Below are 23,598 nucleotides of genomic sequence, written 5' to 3' on the forward strand. Positions count from 1 at the left end.
TAAAACTATGCTTCATGACTATCTCACACACATATACACATGCACAAGTTTCACCCTGACCTCTGCTCTAGCAGTATCAAATATAAACACTTCATATTCTCTCATGATTCAGTACCATCTTGTATATTCCCTGCCCCACCCCTGGAATCAGCCATTTTTTTCAAGGACTCCTGGTATGTTAAAGAAGGATGGTATTTGGAAACCAAGATCTGGCTACTAGATGTGCTTATTGCTGCTACTAGGGCATCACTGCTTCCAGATTTTTTTCAGAGGACAGAGCTGGGAAGTCTATGAATGTAAGTAGGTGTGTATCTATGAATTCATACCAACACTTCCAACACCAATACAACACCCAGGGTTCTTTGGAACTTTGCCTCTTTCCATGTTTCCTCCTCCAATGGTGAGAAATCTGGCTCTCATAATCCACAATATATTATTTGCTCAATCGACTTTCTTATTTGCTCAGTGTAAACGGCCTCCCAGCTCTGTCGTTTGTCTCCTCCCCTTGCTCTTGGACAGCAGCAGGCACAGCACCAAAGTGCTCTGTGCAGTGCCTTCCTCTCCACTTTGACAGCTGCCACCTCGCCTCCATGCCGCTCACCCCCACCACGCCTCCACCTCACCGCCTCCATGCTGGGGAGGAAAGAAAACGAAATGAAAGAGAAGATTGAGAGGTGGGGATTGAAAGAGAATGGCAGATGTTCTCTCATTTAAAAATATATATATATCTAGCTCAGGACCTCCCTGATGGTCCTGTGGCTAAGACTCCAAGTTCCCAGTGCAGGGGGCCCAGGTTCAATTTCTAGTCAGGGAACTAGGTCCCACATGCCCCAACTAAGAGTTCATATGATGCAACCAAAGATCCCACATGCCTCAACTAAAACCTGGTGCAGCCAAATAAATAAATGTATTTCTTTTGAAGAAAAGCTATGACAAACTAGACAGCATACTGAAAAGCAGAGACAACACTTTGCCGACAAAGGTCCGTGTAGTCAAAACTATGGTTTTTCTAGTAGTCATGTATGGATGTGAGAGTTGGATCATTAAGAAGGCTGACACCCGAAGAATTGATGCTTTTGAACTTGAGAGTCCCTTGGACTGCAAGAAGATCAAACCAGTCATTCCTAAAGGAAATCAGTCCTGAATATTCATTGGAAGGACTAATGCTGAAGCTGAAACTCCAATACTTTGGCCACTTGATGTGAAGAACTGACTCACTGGAAAAGCCCCTGATGCTGAGAAAAATTGAAGGCAGGAGAAGGGGACGACAGAGGATGAGATGGTTGGATGGCATCACAGACTCAATGGACATGAGTTTGAGCAAGCTCCTGGAGTTGGTAATGAACAAGGAAGCCTGGCATGCTGCAGTCCATAGGGTCGCAGAGTCAGACACCATAGAGTGACTGAACTGAACTGATTTCTTTTAAATTTCAGATAAACAGCAAAAAGTCTTACTAGTATAAATACATCCCCAATATTGCATGTGACATACTTTAACCCCTCAAATTGATTGTTCACCTAAAAACTGGGCACCTTGTATTTTTATTTGCTCAATCCGGCAACCATATGACCAGATTGTGAAAGGCTTTAATATATATAAGAATTCAGACTTCATTCCATAGCTAACAAGGATCCATAAAGACTGTAGCACAAAGAAGTAGCCATAGTAAAATGGTATTTGAGACCAGCCAGAAGACAACATGATGGACATGACATTTTAGCAAGCTCCAGGAGTTGAAGATGGACATGCGTTTGAGCAAGCTCCGGGAGCTGGTGACGGACAGGGAAGCCTGGCATGCTGCAGTCCATGGGATCGCAAAGAGCTGGACATGACTGAGCAACTGAACTGAACTGAACTGAACTGAACAGCAACTGTCCTGGTAGGAAATTCTGAGATATAAGACAAGGATGGTAGAAGGAAAGAAAAAGGGTAAGATCTTGTGACTGGTTACAAACAGGCAGATGAAGAATGAGGAGAAATCCAATATGACAGGTGTTTAGCCTGGATGTCTAGAAGATTGACAGAGCTACTGATGGAAGGAGACAGGTCTGGAGGAGGAACTGCTTTGGGAAGAAACAACACTAGGCTTTGGGATGATGCTTGTATATCTAAGTGAACGTTAAAACAGGAAAAAATGAGTTACCTCTTCTTCAGCACCTTCTCCCAAGCACTGCAGAGATGGGATGTTACTCCTTATCCTCACAGCCACCCTGCGGGGGAGGTATTGTTACCACAATTTTCTTATGGACAAAACCAATGCCACCAGCAGGTGGCAGAGTTAGGATTTAAAGTCCCAGGTCACCTAACTAAAGTCTGGGTTTATCTCCTCTATTCCACACTGGCTGGGATTAGAGATACAGAAGCAGAACTCCAGAGTTAGTCAAGTTCTCTTGCTCCATCAACAACCCCTTGTTTAGACCCTTGGGTATCACTTCCACTCCCAGTACCCTCGTGAAAATGTCCTTCCAATGATGCAGGCATTGATGGTGATCACTTAAGACTTCTGATGGTGGTCTTTGGGGTCCAAAGACTACACAGAGGCAGAGGGGAAAGGGAGAGAAAGAGTGACCTGTTCTTCAGCTCTACAGCTACATTTCCCCCTCAGTTCTGGAATATAGTCTATTAAAGTTTTTCATGAATATGGAACCTTCTTTTCTAAAACCACACTTTTCTAAAGAAGCTCAAAACTTGATCATCAGTTCTAGCTGATGGATAAGCCTGTTGTTACCTCATTTCTCTCTTGCTCCCCATCCCTGACACCCTAGCCCCAGACTTCTACCAAAACAGTGGAAGTCCTCGTGCATGTCGTTTCATGTGTGAGGCTTACCAAAGTCATCCTGTTCCCACTTATTCTCTGAAGTGCCACTGGACTTCTCTGGCGGTGCAGTGGTTATGACTCCATGTTCCCAATGCAGGAGGCACAGGTTTGATCCCTGGTTGGGAACTAAGATCCCATGTGCCATGTGATGTGAACAAATGATTTTTAAAAATAAACAAACAGTTCTGGTATCAGTGCTTTTTAACATAGAGTCCTAAGAAAACAAAGCTTGAAGCATAAGATTATGTACTGAAGCTTTGTTGATGGGTGGAATTCTAAGGAAGAAAGTGTAAGAAAAAAAAGAAGTGAGGTAGGGAAAAAGTGAAAACAACATAAGGGATGTGTTACCAAGATGGCCATAGCTTCACTGCAAAGCTGCTGCTTGACCATCCATGGCATCATGTCTCCAGGGAGGGAGCACTTATGAAGCCACTATTTCTCAGAACAGCCCATCACACAGAAGAGTGAGCAATGCTGAATCCTTTCATCTCCTGTCTCTCATGGGTTAAGTTTTATCCACCCACAGACAGAACTCCCCTACACTTCTGGATTGTATTACTCAACCCCTACCCTAACCCCTCCCAGGTAGCTTCTTGGGAAGCCAGAGCCTCTGCAGTCCATTCTAGCTAAATTCCAGGTTCTTCAGTTCTTCCTCCTGGTCAGTACTACCTGTGGGGAACTCTCAGTTTGTGGGGGCTAGATGGGAGCAGGGGCTGTTGCTTTATGACTGTAGGATAACTGATAGGGTTTCTGTGAGAACTCAGTCAAGTAATACCCAGTGCCTGGCATTCAGTATGCGCTCAGCAAATGTTAGCTATTCTTATTAATAGTAATTAAGTGAAACTTTTGGGTATGATTGTCTTGTGATCCGTACACTGTTATGAATATCCTCCTCCAGTCACTCCCCCTGCTCTAAGCCTTTGTTAGGCACCACAGGACTCAGTCATCACTCTGATATAGACACATCTGAGTGGTTCAACAATGCCATGGGCAGTGGTCCACAGCAACAGAGGACAGTCAAGCAGCCAAATGGATTTGCAACATATTGACAATAGTGGTGGCCACTAGCCAGGCAACATACAGCTATGCAATGGAGCTGAGTATCTTACCTTTAAAAAAAAATATAAGTGGCAATAATGCCTTTGTTTCACCACCTTAAAAAATTATTTTAAACATTTAACTTGTCTCTGAAATCCACTAAGGAAATAAATTGGTATTTTTGTTTGTTTGTTTATAAATCATAGCCATGTAGCTGAAGGATAATTTGCCCATTCATGGAGTCATAAATTTGCTTCTGAAACCATGAATACAGGAGACCTCAAATGTCAAATGAATATCTGAAAGATAATACTTTCTTTGGGAAATTTGCTACATGATCCTCTAAGTTTGGTTAATCATAAATAAATATCCTTCACTTAATGATTAATTCAAATCTTAGTCTTGTCGCTGTGGAAAAGAGGGCTCCCTTCTCTATGTTTTCTTTATGAGACACGCACTGCCATGGACATAATGTTTGCTTCCCTCAATGGAACAACAGCTCTTGACAAATGGAAATATGATTTCAGCAAAGAAATTGCTGTTCTATGTGTTAAAAATGGCTTCAATATTCTGTTCTGATTTCTGCTTAAAATACATGGCAAGGATTTTTATAGTCAAGGTAAATCCATGTGATGAATGTGATAGACATGAGCCTTGAAACAGTCAAAACTGAATTTGGGGCTTTCATAAAATATGCCTTTACTGTTCTGGACATAAGAGTTGAACTTTTAAAAATAAAAACTGATAGAAGTTATGATCTAATAAAAAATGTAAGTTGTAACACGAGTGGTTTCTAATAAATTTCCTAAATCATACTTTTCTTATTGATGGTAACAAGTATTTATCATGAGTGTCTGGTACTTGTTTGAAACCTTTTGATGGCCTAGTTGCCCCTGTTCCTGGATCTACATCACCTCCATTACCTGAAAACAGCTTTGGCTCCATCATTTCTGATCTTTGGTCTTGTACCTTAAATGTGGTACCCTCAGGCCACCCTCAGCAACTACCAGCCAGAACTAACCCAGTCCTTTGCCCCATCCTTCTGAGACTACCTTTGGGCTCAGGAGAGGAGTTGGGGCATGCACAGGACATGAAGCCAGGTGCCACTGAAGTTGCAGAAAGATATAAGAAATATGTGGTAGAGTTATGCAGAAAGTATTGAACTTAAAGTTGAAAGACAGGAAAGAGAAATAAAGTCAGGGAATCAAGGAGAGAACATTCCTTAAACATCTCTGTGCTTCGATGCCTTAAAGTTAGGAAATTTAATCCCCAAAACAACCTTTTAATGAAGTCATTACTCTTCATTAGTATGACTGTGAGAACAGCAGCTCTGAAAGGTTAGGTACCTCTTTCAAAGTCACTGAGCTGTAGATTTCTTAGGGAAAGCCTGTAGATCTCTGTGGTCACTGTGTACGTGGATGAGTGGCATGAGACAGTGGTAAGAAGGACACTGGATGAAATCCTACTCAGCTATTTTTAAAAAAATGAAATTTTGCCATTTGCAACAACATGGATGGACCTGGAGGGTATCATGTTTAGTGAAATAAGTCTGACAGAGAAAGACAAATAGTGAATGTTATCACTTACATGTGGACTCTAAAAAATAAAACAAACTAGTGAATATAACAAAAAGAAAAGGACTCAAAGATATAGAGAATAAACTAGTGGTGGTGGGGTGGGGGGACAGGATAGGGATCAGTCATTAAGAGGTACAAACTACTATGCAAGTGAATAAGCTACAAGGATATATTGTACACAAGGAATATAGCCAATATTTACTTGTTATTTATTGATTTTTTATTTTTGGCTGTGCTAGGTCTTTATTGCTACTCACGGTCTTTCTCTAGTTGTGCCAAGCAAGGGCTTACTCTCTAGTTGCAGTGCCCAGGCTTCTTATTATGGCGGCTTACTTATCTTGCTGTGGAGCACAGGCTTTAGGGAGTGCAGGCTCAGTAGTTGCAGGATGTGGGCTCAGTTGTCCTGCAGCATGTGGGATCTTAGTTCCCAGACCAGAGATTAAACCCACGTCCCCTGCATTGGCAGACAGATTCTTAACCACTGGACCACAAGGGAAGTCACAGCCAATATTTTCTATTAACCATAAACGGAAGATAAAATATAAAAATTTTGAATCACTATGTTATACACCTAAAACATAATATTGTAAATCAACTATATCTCAATCTTTTTAAAAGACAGGAAAGAAAGAGATTGGAAAGCTAAATTTCACCCATATAGTGAAGACCCTTATTACACTATGTCTTTTCACTAAACTATGCTGGCTTAGGTACTTGCTAGCTCTGTAACCAAGGGCAAGTGTACTTAACCTCTCTGTGCCTGAGTTTCCTTGTTTTAAAATAGAAGGGAGAAGAGTGATGCCATCATACATACCACAAAAAGTTTTGTTAGTTCCAATGAACTCATTAAAAAAAAAAAAAAGAAATTCATAAGCAGAAAAATGCCATACAAACTCAACTCAGTTCTCCTCTCCAGATGCAAAATTTCACAGTCCAGGAGGACATAATATAAACACAACTTACAGAGAATAACCACAGCAGTGTAACTCAAGGTTTAACTGTCTTGGCATCTCAAAAGTCCTCCAGCCTACTGGAGAATACCCCAATTGCCACAATTTAATGGAAATGGTCTTGAACCCCCATCCTATATAAAATGAGAAAACCCAGCATTGTTTCCAATGTTTCTGAGCTTCCTTGGACTATTTCTCTCCTTACAATTTATAGCTCTGTTTTACTCCTGATGATTGCTCTCTCTCTGCTGACTCAAATGCTTATACCACACCATCTGTACTAGATACCATCTGGATTCTTGAAGTGATCAAAATACCACTGGCACCAGATCATATATAGAGCAGACTTTTACTACAGATTTGGGGGCAAAGTTCGTGGGGTTATATATTAAGTATCCCTGTTCCTAAATGACCTTTGAACTTTTCTTCCTGTAAATTCCTCACTGGACATCTATTCACAAACTAACCAGCATCATTCTGCTCCATTTTTATTTTCTTTTGATTTCATTTTCTACCTGCTACCCATACCCTTGCCAAACCTATTATACATACGTAGCAATAATAACAACACTGTACCAGGCAGTCTAAGTGCTTTATGTATGTTCCTTCATATAACAGACACTTTGTCTTCTTGTGTTTGGCTCCTAGGTATCCAGGCCAAAACCCTTGGAGCTTCATCTTTTTTGTCTCAGCAAATACTAAATGCATTTTCTGCTTGCTTGTTTGTTTCATTTTGCTAGAACAGTGCTAGCTCCTAGAGCTTTGGTAACAAATAAAACAGACTTAGTCTCTGACATCATGGAACTCCATATTCAAAGAGATGATAAAAGTAAAGACAATTCTGTTTTGAGAGACTTGTCAAAAACCTTGAGGTTTTTATAACAATCATTTTTATACTTGCTGCAATAGATGACAACAAAAAGACAAATAGCAAAATAAGACAAAAATACAAAGGATGCCACATAGCAGGACATGATTGGCACACAAGTCTTTCAGAAATAGTAAATATTAATACTTTAGAAGCTGCTGAGATCATCTGAGTTAAACTGGTGGACCCTGAGGCACTAGATTAGAGAGGTAAGGAAGGTAGGGAGGGATGGAATAGGATGAAAATAGACATAGTGTTTGAGACCCTGGGATCAAATCATGATTCTTTCACTTACTATGTGACTCTAGGGAGCAACTCAATCTCTCTAAGTGTATATTTCCTCCTTTGGAAAACTGTGATAACAACACTAACTTTCTTAAAGGATTGTTTTAGGAATTAAATGGGGGGGGGACAGGGGGAGGGCTTGGGGGAGAGTGCATGCCAATCTCATTAAGCAATGCCAGAAGCCTGATAAATGCCCAGCAAACGTTCATGTATAAAGGAGCAAATGTTCTGCATTTAAGATCCTTACACTTTCACTTCTTATGTAGTTTTTTTTTTATATACATTATTATTTCAAAATTTCTAGCAATTTATAAACTGGATATGATTATCATCATCTTCATTAAACAGAATTGGAAGTTGGGCTTTTCAGATATTAAGAACTTGAATAGGGCTTAAAAGGGACTCAGGCCAGGCCTCTGAATCCAGATCTTCTGGCTCCTAATCTTTTCATTCTTGTCTTAAAAGTCAATTATTCCCACAGAATATGGGAATATTTAAATGTTTAAATGTTTGACAACCAATACCTTAGGCAAAGACTCTCACCAAGAGTAGGTCAGGCATGCAAAGGAGAGTCAGAAGTGGGAGTCAAACACAAACTGTCTGCCTCAGCTGTTGTTGCTGTTCGGTCACTAAGTCATGGTCCTACTCAGTTAGGCCTTTAGAAATAATTGGTTAAATATAAGTCAACCTAAATGTCCACAAATAGGGTACCTCCTTACATGGTATACCAGGTAGCCAAGAAAATGAATGAGGTAGATCTATGTGTACTGATCTAGAAAGACGTACACACACAAAAACAAAAATGGCAGGTGGTAGAACGATATACACAAAGGAGGCTTTATGGTGCAGTGTTTGAGAGAACAGATTCTACTCATTGGGTGACCCAGTCCGCCACTCTCCTTTCCTCATTTCCACATCCTAACCAGCCCCTTTCCATAATTTCCATTTCTCCTGGTCCTCCTGATCTTTTCTCTTGCCCACCCTTCCTCAGCCTCCTCTCTCCTCTCTGCCTGGGGCTCCTTAACTGGGGATGGAAACTGGGAGAGGGTTGTGAAAGTAAATCGTCAAGCGCGTGCTCCCAGAACACCAAGTAGGCATCTTTGCTCCCCCCCCCCCCCAGGACAGAGCCCAAGAGCAACTGGTCCCCTCCTTGCACCTCAGGGTTGACCAGCACTTCACACACAGCTGGGCCCCGCCCAACCCGCTTCCACCCTCCTCAGCTCGGTTCAGTCCGACTCTTCGCAACCCCTGGTCACCGCTGTGCGCGTGCCTCCCGGCCCCAGGAGGCGGCGCTGCATTTGTCCCAATCCCATTCAGTCCTCACTTTTCCTGTTCGTTCTTCCTGCTTGGGAGATTCTTCAGCTGATGGCGTTGTGACACTTACTGCTATTACAGCGCGGCCCTCTTATGTGCCAGAGTGTAGACCAGATTCGCTTCAAACAGAAAACAGAATGAGAATGCCGGCCCTTACCCCTGAAAGAAGATAAGGAGAGCCCTTCATCCCATAACCTTCCTTGTGTGAACTAAATGTGGCAAAGAACACAGTAAATGCCTGGCTGTGAATTCAGCTCTTTAAATGGTAATGATAGTAGCCATGATCTTCATTTTTTGAATGTTGAGTTTTAAGCCAGGTTTTTCACTCTCCTCTTTCACCCTCATCAAGAGGCTCTTTAGTTCCTCTTCATTTTCTGCCATTAGTGGTATCATCTGCATATCTGAGGTTGTTGATATTTCTCCTAGCAATCTTGATTCCAGCTTGTGCTTTATCCAGCCCAGCATTTCGCATGATGTGCTCTGCATAGAAGCTAAATAAGCAGAGTGACAATATACAGCTTTGTCATATTCCTTTCCCAATTTTGAACCAGTCCGTTGTTCTATGTCCAGTTCTAACTGATGCTTCTTAACTCTCATACAGGTTTCTCAGGAGACAGGTAAGGCGGTCTGGTACTTACAAAAAATAAGGAAGAGAAGATAGGAAAGGAGACAAAAAGGAAGGCCAAGAGGTTCTGAGCTCAGATAATTGTGAAGTGGAAGAAGGCAGATTCGCTAAGGGGACATACAAGTAGTATTAATATATATATATATACACACACATATATATAATTTATTGAGGGGAAATTCACATAACATAAAATTATACATTTGAAAGTGAACAAACCAGTGACATTTAGTACATTCACAATGTTGTGTAACCACCATTTCTATCTAGTTCCAAAATATTTCCATCATCTATCTAGTTCCAAAATATTTCCCCCCATCTCCCCTTGGCAACCACCAATCTGTGTTCTGTCTCCATGGATCTATCTATGCTGAATATCTCATATAAAGGGAATCATACAAAATAGAATCATATAATAATAAGCCTTTGTGTCTGGCTTCTTTGTCTTAGCATAATGTTTTCTAGGTTCTTCTATGTAGGATATATCAGTACTTCATGATTTTTATGGCTGAATAAAATTTCATTGTACGTACATAACTATTTGTTTATCCATTCAGCTACTGATAGACATTTGGACTGTTTCCACCTTTTGACTATTGTGAATAGTGCTACTGTGGACATGTATGTGCATGTACTTGTTTGAACACCCGTGTTCAGTTCTTTTGGGTATACCAAGGAATAGAATTGTGGGGCCATATGGTTATTTTATGTTTAACTTTTTGAGGAACTCCTACATTCTTTTGAAAATCTTCCTTAAGGCTATAATATTATAAATAATATTAGATATAAGAAATATTCTAAGTCAGAGTGTCTCAACTTGAGCACTGTTGACATTTGGGGCCAGAGAATTCTTTGTTGTGGAGGCTGGCCCATGCACAGTAGAATGTTTAGCAGCATTTCTGGCCTCTACTCAATAGAAGACATCAGTAGCATCCCCCCATTTGTGACAATTAATCATATCTCAAGACATTGACAAATATCCTCTGGGAGGAAAAAGTGTCATCTCCCCTCCAAACCATCATTTTGGAAGAGTCAGTAAACTTGAAGCAAAATGGCACTAAAGCAGAATACTAAAACAAAACAAGGGCCTCTAAGAAACAGACATTCCTTATAAGTCTGCATACAGGAAATATTACCATGTAATGATTTTAAGGAGTTTTCAGGTTTACAAATGTGTGACAACCAGAAAAATCTTATCATTCAATATTCATGTAATTTTCATGTATACCTTTAGCACCATAAACCCAGCTCATCCACAGAATTCCAAGAAATACAGCTTTTTACCTCAGTACACATTACATACGAAATCACATTTATAGCATACTACATCATATAATTCTTAAGATGGCAACTAGAAGAAAGGTTTGTAAGATATTTTTTGATATGGTAATATTTATTATTTCGACTCTAAGCTCAAACAGAGCCTATAAGAAATATCTTATTTGGTTCAGCCAAATAATGGAAAAATGAGTGCTAATTTTCATTACTGACATATAGTAAACCAAAATGAAAATTTTATGTTTACTGTTAAAGATCAAGGTGCATTAGTTATAGGATGAGAACTCTGAGTACATAAATACCTTTGCCATCAAAAAGCCATCCAGATTAGGACTTTTATGGAAATGAACCAGCTTTAGACACAGACAGAACTGGTGTAGAGATCACAGCAGTTATAAAGCGCCATAGCACTGAATTCTTTATCTTCCCAGGGACCAGAAAAAGAAGGAGGGTTGTAGGTCCCATTCAGAGAAGTACTGAAATGAAACACCAGAGAGATACACAGTGGGTCAGATAAAAACAATGCAACAAGATGTATCAGTAAGTTCTACCAAGCAGGTAAAAACAAAAACAGAAACCTATTAATGAATTCAATCACAATGACCAAGTAAGAAAGACAGAATTAAGTGTATTTTTTCATTCACGCTCAAGAGAATACTAGCAAGAAACCCTATACAATGTGTCTGCTTCTGTGCCCAATTCCAATTCCTAACCATAGTCCTTCCCAAACAACACTGAAGCAAAATTTATGCTTTGTAATGTGATTTAGAATTGAATTTATTCAAAAAAGTGAGATGATATTCCAAAGCCACTTCCCTCTTAAGAAAGGAAAACACTGGGAAGGTCATGTATACAGTGCTATATTTAAAATACATAACCAACAAAGACCTATTGTACAGCACATGGAACTCTGCTCAAAGTTATGTACCAGTCTGGATGGGAGGAGGGTTTGGGGGAGAATGGATACATGTACATGTATGGCTGAGTCCTTTCCCTGTTCACCTGAAACTACTACAACATTGTTAATAGGCTATACTCCAATACAAAATAAAAAGTTTAAAGTCTGGAAAAAAAGAAAACAGCTCAGGCTTGGTTGTATATGTATGTGTGTTTCAGCTTTACTGAAGTATAATTAACAAAAAAAGTTGTAATATATAGAAAGTGTACAGTGTGATGAGTTGACATATGCATATATTGTGAAAGGATTCCCAATATTGAGTTAATTAACACATCCATCACTTCACATATTTACTTTGGTGTGTGTGTGATGAGAACACAAGTTCTAGTCTCTTAGCAAATTTCAATTATATGATACAGTATTATTAGCTATAGTCACCCTGAGATACATTAAATTCTCAAATCTATTCATCTTATATCTGAAAGTTTGTACTATTATACCAGCTTCTCCCCATCCCCCCAGCCGCTAGGCACAGGCAACCACCATTTTGTACGTGCAATTTTTATTTCTTTTTTTTTAGATTTCACATTTAAGTGAGACCATGCAGTATTTGTCTTTTTCTGGCTTAGTTTGCTTAGTGTAACTGTTCATCCACAATGTTGCAAATACCAGGATTTCTTTCTTTTTTAAGGATGAATAACATTCCACTGTATACTTCTACAACATTTTATTTATCCATCCATATGTTAGTGGAACATAGGTTGTTTCTGTACCATGGCTACAACAGTAGCTATAATAATGCTGCAATGAACATGGCAGTACAGATAATGACTTTCTTTTCTTTGGATATATATCCAGAAATGAGATTTCTGGATAATATGGTGGTTCTATTTTTAGTTTCTTCAGGAACCTCCAAGTGACTGTACCATTTTACATTTCCACAAACCGTGTAAAAGGGTTTCCTTTTCTCCACATCCTTGCCAGCATCTGCTGTCACCTGTCTTCTTTATGACAGCCACCCTAATAGGTGTAAGGTGATACCTCATTTTGGTTTTTATTTGTATTTCCTTGCTAGTTGGTGATATCAGGCACCTCTTCATATACCTGCTGGCCACTGATCATTTGGGTGACTTCTTTGGAAAAATGTCTATTCAATTCCTCTGTTCATTTTTAAATTGGATTATTTGGGGGTGGTTGCTATGGATCTAAATAAGTTCCTTGTATATTTTGTATATTAATTCCTTACTGGATATGTGTTTTGCAAATATTTTCTCCCATTTTGTTAGCTGATTTTTCATTTTTTTTTTTTTTTGCTGTGCAGAAGGCTTTTTAGTTTGATGAAGTCCAGGTTGGCTCTTTTTTGTTTTTGTTGCTTTTGCTTTTGGTTTCAAATCCAAAAAAAATCATTACTAACAAAAACAGAAGTACAGATCAATGGAACAGGATGGAAAGCTCCAGAGGTAAATCCACACACCTACGGTCACATCTTTGACAAAGGAGGCAAGAAAATACAATGGAGAAAAGAGAGCCTCTTCAATAAATGCTGCTGGCAAAACTGGACAGCTACATATAAAAGAATGAAATTGGAACACTTCCTAACACCATTCTCAAAAATAAACTCAAAATGGATTACAGACCTAAATGTAAGGCCAGATACTATAAAACTCTTACAGGAAAACATAGGTAGAACACTCTTTGACATAAATCACTGCAAGATACTTTTTGACCCACCTCCTAGAATAATGAAAATAAAAACAGAAATAAATAAATGGAAACAATTAAACTTAAAAGCTTTGCACAGCAAAGGTAAACTATAAACAAAATGAAAAGACAACCCTCAGAATGGTAGAAAATATTTGCAAATAAAACTGACAAAGGATTAATCTCCAAAATATACAAGTAGCTCATACAGTGCAATATCAAAATAACAAACAACTCAATCAAAAAATGGATGAAAGATCTAAATAGACATTTCTCCAAAGAAGGTATACAAATGGCCAACAAACACATGAAGAGATGCTCAACATCACTAATTATAAGAGAAATACAAATCAAAACCACAGCAAGTTAACACCTCAAACTAGTCAGAGTGGCCATCATCAAAAAATCTACAAATAATAAATGCTGAAGAGTGTGTGGAGAAAAGGGAACCCTCATGCACTGTTGGTGGGGACATAAATTGATATGGCCACTAAGGAGAACATGCAGATGTTCCTAAAAAAAATTAAAAATAGAACTACCATATGACCCAACAATACCACTACTAGGAATATATCCTGAGAAAATCATTAATTCAAAAAGATATATGTACCCCACTGCTCATTGCAGCATTATTTACAAAAGCCAGGGCATGGAAGCAACCTAGATGTCCATCGACAGAAGATGGGATACATATATACAATGGAATACTGCTGCTGTTCTTTTGGTCACTAAGTCATGTCTGACTCTTTTGTGAGCCCATGAACTGTAGCCTGCCAGGCTCCTCTATCCATGGGATTTCCCAGGCAAAAATACTGGAGTGGGTTGCCGTTTCCTTCTCCAGGAGATCTTCCTGACCCAGGGATTGAACCAGCGTCACCTGTGGCTCCTGCATTGGCAGGCAGATTCTTTACCACACAGAGCCACCAAGGAAGCCCCCAGTGGAATATTACTCAGGCATAAAAAGGAACAAAATCAGGTCATTTGTAGTTACATGGATGAACCTAGAGTCTGTCATACTGAGTGAAATCAGTCAGAAAAACAAATATCATTTATTAATCTAGAAAATGATACTGATGAATATATTCACAGGGCAGGAATAGACACAGAGACATAGAGAATGGACTTGTGGACACAGCAGGGAAAGGGGAGGGTGGGACTAATTGAGAGAGCAGCACTGACATATATACACTATATATACACATGTGTAACATAGCTAGTGGGAAGCTGCTGTATAGCACAGGGATCTCAGATCAGTGCTCTGTAATGACCCAGAGGGGTGGGATGGGGGTGGGGTGGGAGGGAGGTTTAAGATGGAGGAAATATATGTATACATATAGCTAATTCACTTTGCTGTACAGCAGAAACTAACACAACATTGTAAAGCAAGTATATACTACAATTTTTAAAATTTTATTAAAAAAGAAATCATTACTAAGATCAATGTCCAGAGCTGTCTGTTTTCTGCAAGGATTTTCAGGTTTCAGGTCTTATGTTCAAGTCTTTAATCAATTTTGAGTCGACTTTTGTGTATGATATAAGACAGGAGTTCAGTTTCATTCTCCTACATGGGTAAACATGAAGGGGTAGGGAGGTAGGCTGAATGGAGCCTTAAACACTGGGGCCATAGATGAGCAGTCTAAACCCTTCACTGCTTAGGGGGAAGCTTAGAGTTGAGAGTTCCTTTCCATTACATGGTGCTCTGCCAGGGGTGGGGTTTATAATGAGAGTATGTCTCTGCCTTTCTACCCAGTTCAGTGTAGGTATTTTCTCAGTCTTAAGAGTCATTCAGCTAGTTTCTTGATTTTTCTTAGAGGGAATTATTCCATGTGTAGCTGTACACTTGGTGCATACATAGGAAAAGGGAAATTCAAGCCTCCTTTGTTGTCATCTTGGTCTGGAGTCACTCCAAATATTTACTATGAATGAACTGGACAAAAACATTATCTCTTTCAGATTCTAGATGCTAATGATGCTCAGTAAGTGACTTTAGACAAAAAGTCAGTTGCATTTTTGAGGGCAGAAATGAGCAGGAAAGAGTATTCTATTAATCGGTTCAGTGATGTACTCATCATTAAATAAAATTAGCAATTTTCACCTTATTCATTTACTTTAGATTATGCCTACAATGACATCTACTGAACTGCCACAAGAACAGAGGAATCATAATTATGCCAGACCAATGATCTATCTAGATTATGATTCATCTTTTTCAGTGCAGCAAAAAAGATTATTTTTTCAGAAGATATTGGTTGCCTTCTATGGTGAAGACCTCCAGTCCCAGGAGGGTAATATCTGTTCACCTGGCATAGTTACCTGTTGAAGAGCTAGTACCCAAGCCTCTACTTGTATAGTGAACAAACACTTGTATAGATCAAATACTTAATGACAACTTCCAAATCTATCTCCAGTTCTTATTTCTCTCCTGAACTCCAGACCTAAGTCGCTTCACATGATGTTTCTACAGGTACTTCTAAGTCAACATATTTACCTGAATTAAGCCATAATCTCTCCCCTTTACTCCCATTCCTGGAATCAATTCCCTTCTTGTCAGTTAATGAATGGCAGCCCTTAGATCTACTTGCCCAAGCCAGAAAGGGTACAGACATTTGAGACTCCTTTCTCTGCCTTACCCTTTTCTTCCCTTCAATAAACAATTCTATTGATTCTCCTTGGTCTAATGCATCTTCATCCTCACAACTACTTAGTGTCAGCTTTCATCATCTCCTACTTGAGAGTAATACAGCAATGTGTTTATTGGTCTCCCCAACATCCAAATGGCTACCCAACATGATCTTTTGAAAAAACATCTCAGTATGTGTTCAGAATTCTGTAAGTCCAAATCTAAATTCCTTACCACTTCATAGAAGGCCTTATAAGATCTTTTAGCCTCATCTTCCAGAACTCTGTTTATTCACCCATATATCAGTATAGGTACACACACCTTTTGCTTTTGCAGAACCAAACATTCTAGTTCCTCAGATCTTTCCTTTCTGGGTCCTGTAACTAGTTCTTTTAGCTTATGATATACTCCCTTTAGTTTTCAACTGACTTCTTTTGGTATTTTTTCTTTGTCTTTGATTTTTCTATCATTTGAAAATGATATGTTTAAGTGTAGTTCTCTTGGTATTTATCCTGCTTGATGTTCTCTGAGCTTCCCAGATCTGTGATTTGGTGCCTAACATTAGTTTGGGGAAATTCTCAGTCATAATTGTTTCAAATATTTCTTCTTCTCCCTTTGGTATTCACACTACCTGTATGTTACACCTTTTGAAGTTGTCCCATACTCCTTGAATGTTCTATTTTAGTTTTTTTTTTTTCCAGTCTTTGTTCTCTTTGCTTTTCAGTTTTGAAGATTTATGCTGATATATCTTACCACTAGAAGTAAGTAAAAGCTAGAAGTACTTTTCTCAGATGTGCTTAGTCTACTAATAAGCTATTCAAAGGCACTCTTCAATTATGTTACAGTGTTTTTGATCTGCAGCATTTCCTTTCAGTTCTTTCTTAGGATTCCTGTATCTCTGTACTTTCATTGCTCATCTGTTCTCGCACGCTGCCTACTTTATCCATTACAGCCCTCAGTGTAGTGATCCTTGTTGTTTAGTCACTAAGTCATGTCCAACTCTTTTGTGACCCCATGGACTGTACCCCTCCAGGCTCCTCTCTCCATGGAATTTCCCAGGCAAGAATACTGGAGTAGGTTGGCATTTCCTTCTCCAGGGATCTTCCCATTCCAGGGTTGGAACCCGTGTCTCCTACATTGGCAGGTGGATTCTTTATCACTGAGCCACTAGGGAAGGTCATTAATGATAGCTGTTGAAAATTCCCACCCTGATAATTTAAAAATCTCTGCTATGTCTGGTTCTGATGCTTGCTCTGTCTCCTCAAATTGTTTTTTGCCTTTTAGTGTGTTTTGTAATTTCTTCTTGATAACTAGACATGATGTACCCATAAAAGGAACAGCTGTAAATAGCCCTTAGCAATGTAGTGGTGAGATGTTGGGGAGGGGAGGCATTCTATTGTCCTGTGGTTAGGTCTCAGCCTTTTAGTTAGCCTGTGCCCCTGAACTCTGAACTTCACAAGTGTTTCTCAATCTTTCCTCCCTCCTTGAATGGGACAGGATGGCTAGAGTGGGCTGAAGTTGGGTATTTCTCTTCTTCTAGGTCAGGTGGACTCTGATAATACCCCAGGTGGTTAGGCTTTGGTTAATCAGTTTTTCCTAAAGGCAGGTCTTGTTTAAAAAAACAGGGTGCTTTGGTGTATTTCAAAATAGTTCCTTTTCCCCTCCACCTACCAGAAGCATGAGGGGGGTTTTGTCTGATATTTACTATGAGAACCTAGTCTAGTTCCAAGAGGTAAAACTTCCAAAAGTGTGGGGTTTCCCCTGATAAGTGGGTCCCCTCAGAGCTTTTAACATTCAGACATGTCCTCCCTGAGGCTTCAGCAACTGCAGTTTCAGGTTTTCCTGCCCCTGAACAGGTTTCTGTGGCTCAAGTAAACCATGACTCCCTGTGCTTGCCTGTTGCTCCAATCTTGGGGTCAGCAGTTTGCCTCATGTTTCTTACAGATCCAAGAAGAGTTATTGATTTTTCAGACTTTTCAGCTTTTTTTCACTTTCATCTTAAGATGGAGTGGTGACCTCCAAGTTCCTTACACACAGAACCAGAAAACTATTCTAATAATATCTCAGAAATTGGTAAACAAGTTCATTTTTACACTACCTGAATACATCATGATTTTATCAATTCAACTTTATCTCTCTCTGTCTTCATTTCTATCTGAAGAAGCTCTTAAGTTTTGGGCCACTCAGGACCATTGTCAACCTTCACCTACAACCTATCTATATTCAAATTACAATAAATACTTCACTTCTGATCAGGGAAACCACCCTCCCTTACTTCTTCTGCTACCCCTCCACTTCTCAGTACCCCAACAATACAGAGTATTGTCATTTGTAAAACCGATGATTTGTCCATGCTAGAGCTAATAGTGAGTATGCATCTAATAATAGAAAAGAAGAGAGATCTAGACCACCACAAATACCTATCCCCCTTCTTATATGCTCTCTTCAGTATCCATGGGATTACCCTCAAGACCTTATTTTTCCCCAATCCCAGAAATTCCTGAGTGGAGGAGAGCATAAAAGAGGAGACTCGAGCAGGGATCCAGTGCTCACTCACCTCTGAAAGAGCTCTCTGCAGCACACATAGGTCTCATAGGTTCGGTTGGTGAAACTCGTGTTTAGGAAGGAGACACAGTCAGTTTCTGCTCCCCTGGGGACATAGAGGATTCCTGGATAAAGGAGACAGAGATGCTAAGGGGAAGATTTTACACATGTTCCTTAAGGCTCTTAATTCTCTGGGTATAAATTGAGAACACTGTAGATGTGGAGCCTTTTCCATGCATATGTGAGACGGATGGTTAAATCAGTTATTCTGAGACTAAGCTGGGACACTTACCTGCCACACAGGCACTGATAAGGGATACACAGGCCCCTGTGAAGAGGGCGCTGACCACAACCTTGGACAAGTCACTCTTCCGGTGGGGTACCATCGATGCTGCAGACAACAAAACAAAACAATTCAATCTCTTCCCTGCCAGGCAACTGGGTATATCCATGAAACCGGATTAGAATAATGCTGAGTATCAAAACACAGCAGATGAATTGCATTCTTACTGCCAACCACCAGATGCTTGCCGGTGGTGTGCTTAGAAGTATATGTATTCATAGGTCACTAACTTAGACACTCTCCAGGTAAAGGATGGTGTGTCTGACTCTAACTTCGGTGGTTCTGTGAACATTCCTAAGATGTATCTGAACCAAGAAAAGCTCTGCATTGCTCCAGACAGTGCAAATGCCTTGGGTGTTCACTAGTTGAAACTGGCATGCTTAGGGTGGACAGAATTAGACCAGACTATTTTGAAATGGCAACCCACTCCAGTATTCTTGCCTGGAGAATCCCATGAACAAAGGAGCCTGGTGGGCTACAGTCCATGGGGTCACAAAGAGTCGGACACGACTGAGTGACTAACACACACACACATTTTGAGCCAGAGAGATGAGACCAGCAACATTCATCTAAGCCTTAGTCATGTGGTGAGTACTCCACCACTAGATGGCAATCTCACAATCAGGGGGTAATCAGGCATCAGAATTAGAAGACAGACAACTGTGTGACAGAAGGGGAAAAGAAACTGAAAAGGAAATTGTTTCACCTTTAAATTGTTTGATCAGCTACCAAGTAAATCAACTTAATGATTCTAGCCCAGAACATGAGCGCAATAAAAAAAGAACACACTAAGCTGTATTTTTCTTATTTGTTGTTCTTTAGTCTCTCAGTTGTGTCTGACTTTTTACAATCCCATGGACTACAGCACTCCAGGCTTCCCTGTCCTTTACCAACTCCCAGAGCTTGCTCATACTGAGTCGGCAATACCATCCAACCATCCTGTCCTCTGTCATCCCCTTTTCCTCCTGCCCTCAACCTTTCCTAGCATCAGGGTCTTTTTCAATGAGTTGGTTCCTCACATCCGGTGGCCAAAGTATTGGAGCTTCAGCTTCAACATCAGTCCTTTCAAATGAATATTCAGGACTGATTTCCTTTAGGATGGACTGGTTGGATCTCCTTGCAGTCCAAGGGACTCTCAAGAGTCTTCTCCAACACCACAGTTCAAAAGCATCAATTCTTTGGCACTCAGCTTTATGGTCCAACTCTCACAACCACACTTGACTACTGGAAAAACCATAGCTTTGACTAGACGGACCTTTGTCGGCAAAGCAAGGTTTCTGCTTTTTAATACACTGTCTAAGTTTGTCATAGCTTTTCTTCCAAGGAACAAGCGTCTTTTAATTTCATGGCTGCAGTCACAATCTTCAGTGATTTTGGAGCCCAAGGATATTCCAAACTCTTGGAATCCACTAGTTCTCTTTGCTCTGCCTTCAAGGACAGCTCCACTTTCTTCATATTATTTCCTCCAACCATCGCCATTTAGCAATATTTTCAGCAATCTAAATGTATCTGTGTATGCTTAAAATACTCATTCCTTCCACACCTGGTGACTTGTAGCTTTAATTCCAATACTTCACAGCACTTGCTCTATCTATCTACCTTATATGTCTGCTGTTTTTATTTGTTCTATGATTCCTTGTGCAATGCCTACTTCTATGAAGTCAACTGAAGAACAGCATAATTTCAGAAAGTACCTTCACTACTGAACAAAAAAACTAAATACTTTTACTTATTTATGTACTATGTCCATTTAACGGCAAAATAAAAATAATACCATTATAGTGTTCCTCATAGGAAAAAGAAAAATAAAATTGGTTTTTTGGGCTTTCAACAGGAAGGAAAAAAAAAACAACAGAAGTTGAGATTCTAAACCCAGCCTTGGCTCCACGCATAGCCAGGTAGCATGATTACCTGAACTCCAAATTAACTGCCAACGGAGAGGACCATTTCACATCAGCTTCTCTATCTGGGCTCAACTTGTACCGAAGCACCAGGGCTGCCTACTATAGATGCTGGGACCTGGCTGGCATATTGGGTAGCTGGGAAAAAGAATTAACTCACTCAAGCCTCCCAGTGTGATTCCTATGGAACTAAGATTGGCAAATCCACAGAGTGAAAACGTTGTAATGATTTCAGCTCTCACCTAGGGAAAACAAAAATAAACAAACTCAGTCCCATGTGTGCAGTTGTACAATCATGGTAGAAGTTCCAGAGTACTGAGAACCTCCAATCTTGTCCATACCACTCTAAGGAATGTGGAAAGGATGCTCAGAAAATAACCACTCCCTGAATTATACAGGGATAATGACATGGAAACCACCCTGGTTTCTTGCCCAGTGTTTTTCTTGTCAAAGCCTTCAGAGCCTATGAAATCTATGAGAGAAGCTGGGTCAGTGGGGGGGGGGGGGGTGGGCAGAACTCAGGGCAGCTCAGGCACAAAAGCTAAGTACACTGTTACTTTTGCTTTAGGTCAGACTCTGCTTTGACCCTGACTCTTCCCAGGGTCAGGCCTGGGACCCTGGAGAGGGATCTGTGTGTGTGAGCCAAACTTTTGCATAATACTTTGTGTCTGTCCACAGACTGTTTATGCTTTTCCAGACTGGCACTTACAGAAATCCACTGCTTCTTGCCGTCAATCCACTCCTCCACTCCAGAGAGACGCTTGTTTTTGTACTGAGACAGTTGCTGATAGGCCACAAACTCGTTCGTGAAGAATTTTATCCCCACCATCTCAGCCACCATTGGACAGTCTGCCCACTCAACACCCATCATGAAAACCATGGGCCTTAAGACATAGGAGCAGATGACCTGGGTGAGAGAAAGAGATATCTCACATCAGGAGCCCAGGACTTCTCTGGAACCTTGACTCAGTCTCCTAAACCCTTCTCCCAGCCATGCTCCCTTAGCTCACTGTGGGTCAGAAGGCATGTGCAATTCAAGGACTTCTTAAACACACCCTAGAAGGACTGCCCAGGTAAATGGAATCCATTACCTCAAAAGTGAGTCCCTGTATGTCTACCATTTCCCCTAGCCAGGAGAGGGCAGCATTGATGAAGGCCAACACGGCCAAAAAGGCAATCAGGTTGGCTGCTACATTAGTAGCAAGGCCTACAGCATCTGTGGCTCCATTGCTGGCAGCTTCCAGGACATTCTTCTCCTTCCTGTGGTTATTGGGCATAAGGGAAGAACATGGTGTCTAGAGTAATCTCAGCACATCAGAAAAGAGATGGTCCAGTGCCCCAGGAGTGCAGGAGTGCAACAGGAGAGTGCAAGAACAGCTTAAGAGGTGATGGGGGTTCCTAGTGACCCTTTCTGTGGAAATTACTAATTTTCACAGTATCAAATTCAATCACCATGAAATTGTACTGACACAAAGAACAGAGGATAATGGCATGCAGAAGGCAGAGGAAATGGGAGGGTTAAACAAAAGAAACAAATCAACATGATTAGCTAGAGGCAGAGGTAGACACAAGGAGATATGGAATCATATTATTCCCTCTCCGGGAGACTTGGAGCCTTGAACCACAGCACCACTCTTGATTCTGCACGTGACCTCACCATCTCCCAAATTATATGCCTCACTGGACTCACCCACGGGGCAATTTTACCCCCTCCTTATTCTTGAACTTGGACTCCTCCACTTCTGGATATACCAGCTTTGACAAAGCAAGAGCAGAAGGGGCAGCCATCACAGAGGCAGAAATCAAGGATGATGCATCAATCTGTAAGGCCAGACTTAGGAGTCAGCATATACAGAACCCAGACTTGGGCTCACCTTAGAGTGATCAAACTGACTATGCTTACCCCAAAGGATATGAAGGCTCCCAACACAGTGCCTGAAATGGTGGCAAACCCTCCAGTCATCACTGCATGGATTTCAGAGAGTGTCATGTCTGCAAGGTATGGACGGATGAGCAGAGGTGCCTCTGTCTAAAAACAAGACGGAGAGAGTCAGATTCAAGAGGGGTGCAGTTTCCCACCCCAGAGTGCCCATCCCAGCCCTGGGCACACAACCCCTCCAGTGTGGGTGCCCTTCAAACTCTGAGCTCTGCTCTTAGGCCCTCCCAGTGTCTGGCTCACTCCCTCAGGCACCTAACTATATCCTGGCTGGCATTGTTCTATGCGTTTTCATATGTGTTTGTCTCATCTATTTAAAAATTAGAATTCTATAGTTGAGAAATGGTATATTTCTTTTGTAGGTTCTCAGTCTAAAACTATATACTTAATGGATGACTTTATGGAGTACAGTGTACTTACTAATATAACTATTAACTGCTTAAAAAGTATTCATTAAATGAACTGCTACATGATTGAAGCCCAACGTTGATGACACAATCAAAAGAAATAATGTTTGTGAAAATGGTATGAAATTATGAAGGCCCAACTATGCAAACTATATCTAGTATTGTAAAATAGGTAATATTTACGATTTAAAGAGCGACAACTATGTGCCTGGTGCCATAGGAGATGACAGGGACATTTTATGAACAAGGCAAAGTTCCTACTCTTAGGACTTCATAATTGAGCAGAGGAAACCAAATTGATTATGGAGAATTTCAGCAAAATGTTGCATGCTATGGTAGAAGTATATGGAAGTACTCTGAGACCATTTCAAATACAGTTAATCAGCCTAGGACCTTAGGAGAGAAAGACTTCAACACTAATTCCTTGTCAGTTTGACAAGCCATTGTTCCTAGCGTTAAAGCTGATCAGTCAGTAGCATATACTGAGAACCTAC

The 23,598-nt window shown here is 40.4% G+C and overlaps 1 protein-coding gene and 1 long non-coding RNA gene across 3 annotated transcripts in view; one reads left to right on the top strand and one right to left on the bottom strand.

Annotated features, from left to right (window-relative positions):
- LOC145514202 (uncharacterized) overlaps positions 1 to 21,037 on the top strand; it is a 39,495-nt gene extending 18,458 nt beyond the window's left edge. Inside the window, exon 3 of the long non-coding RNA XR_014059910.1 lies at positions 20,695 to 21,037. This is a non-coding gene — a long non-coding RNA (uncharacterized LOC145514202). The remainder of the gene's footprint in view (positions 1 to 20,694) is intronic.
- SLC28A2 (solute carrier family 28 member 2) overlaps positions 11,076 to 23,598 on the bottom strand; it is a 59,993-nt gene continuing 47,470 nt past the window's right edge. For both annotated transcript variants that reach the window (XM_081511420.1, XM_081511421.1), the window contains exons 12-19: positions 22,665 to 22,790; positions 22,452 to 22,582; positions 21,853 to 22,021; positions 21,471 to 21,668; positions 20,922 to 21,003; positions 18,810 to 18,908; positions 18,531 to 18,642; positions 11,076 to 11,230 (exon numbers count right to left, since the gene is read on the bottom strand). In XM_081511420.1, coding sequence (XP_081367546.1) covers positions 11,110 to 11,230; positions 18,531 to 18,642; positions 18,810 to 18,908; positions 20,922 to 21,003; positions 21,471 to 21,668; positions 21,853 to 22,021; positions 22,452 to 22,582; positions 22,665 to 22,790 — 1,038 coding nt within the window. In that variant the 3' untranslated portion in view covers positions 11,076 to 11,109. The remainder of the gene's footprint in view (positions 11,231 to 18,530; positions 18,643 to 18,809; positions 18,909 to 20,921; positions 21,004 to 21,470; positions 21,669 to 21,852; positions 22,022 to 22,451; positions 22,583 to 22,664; positions 22,791 to 23,598) is intronic.

Source organism: Giraffa tippelskirchi, chromosome 7, assembly GCF_054371585.1.
Source record: "Giraffa tippelskirchi isolate mGirTip1 chromosome 7, T2T-mGirTip1v1.2.pri, whole genome shotgun sequence".
NCBI classification, from domain to species: domain Eukaryota; kingdom Metazoa; phylum Chordata; class Mammalia; order Artiodactyla; family Giraffidae; genus Giraffa; species Giraffa tippelskirchi.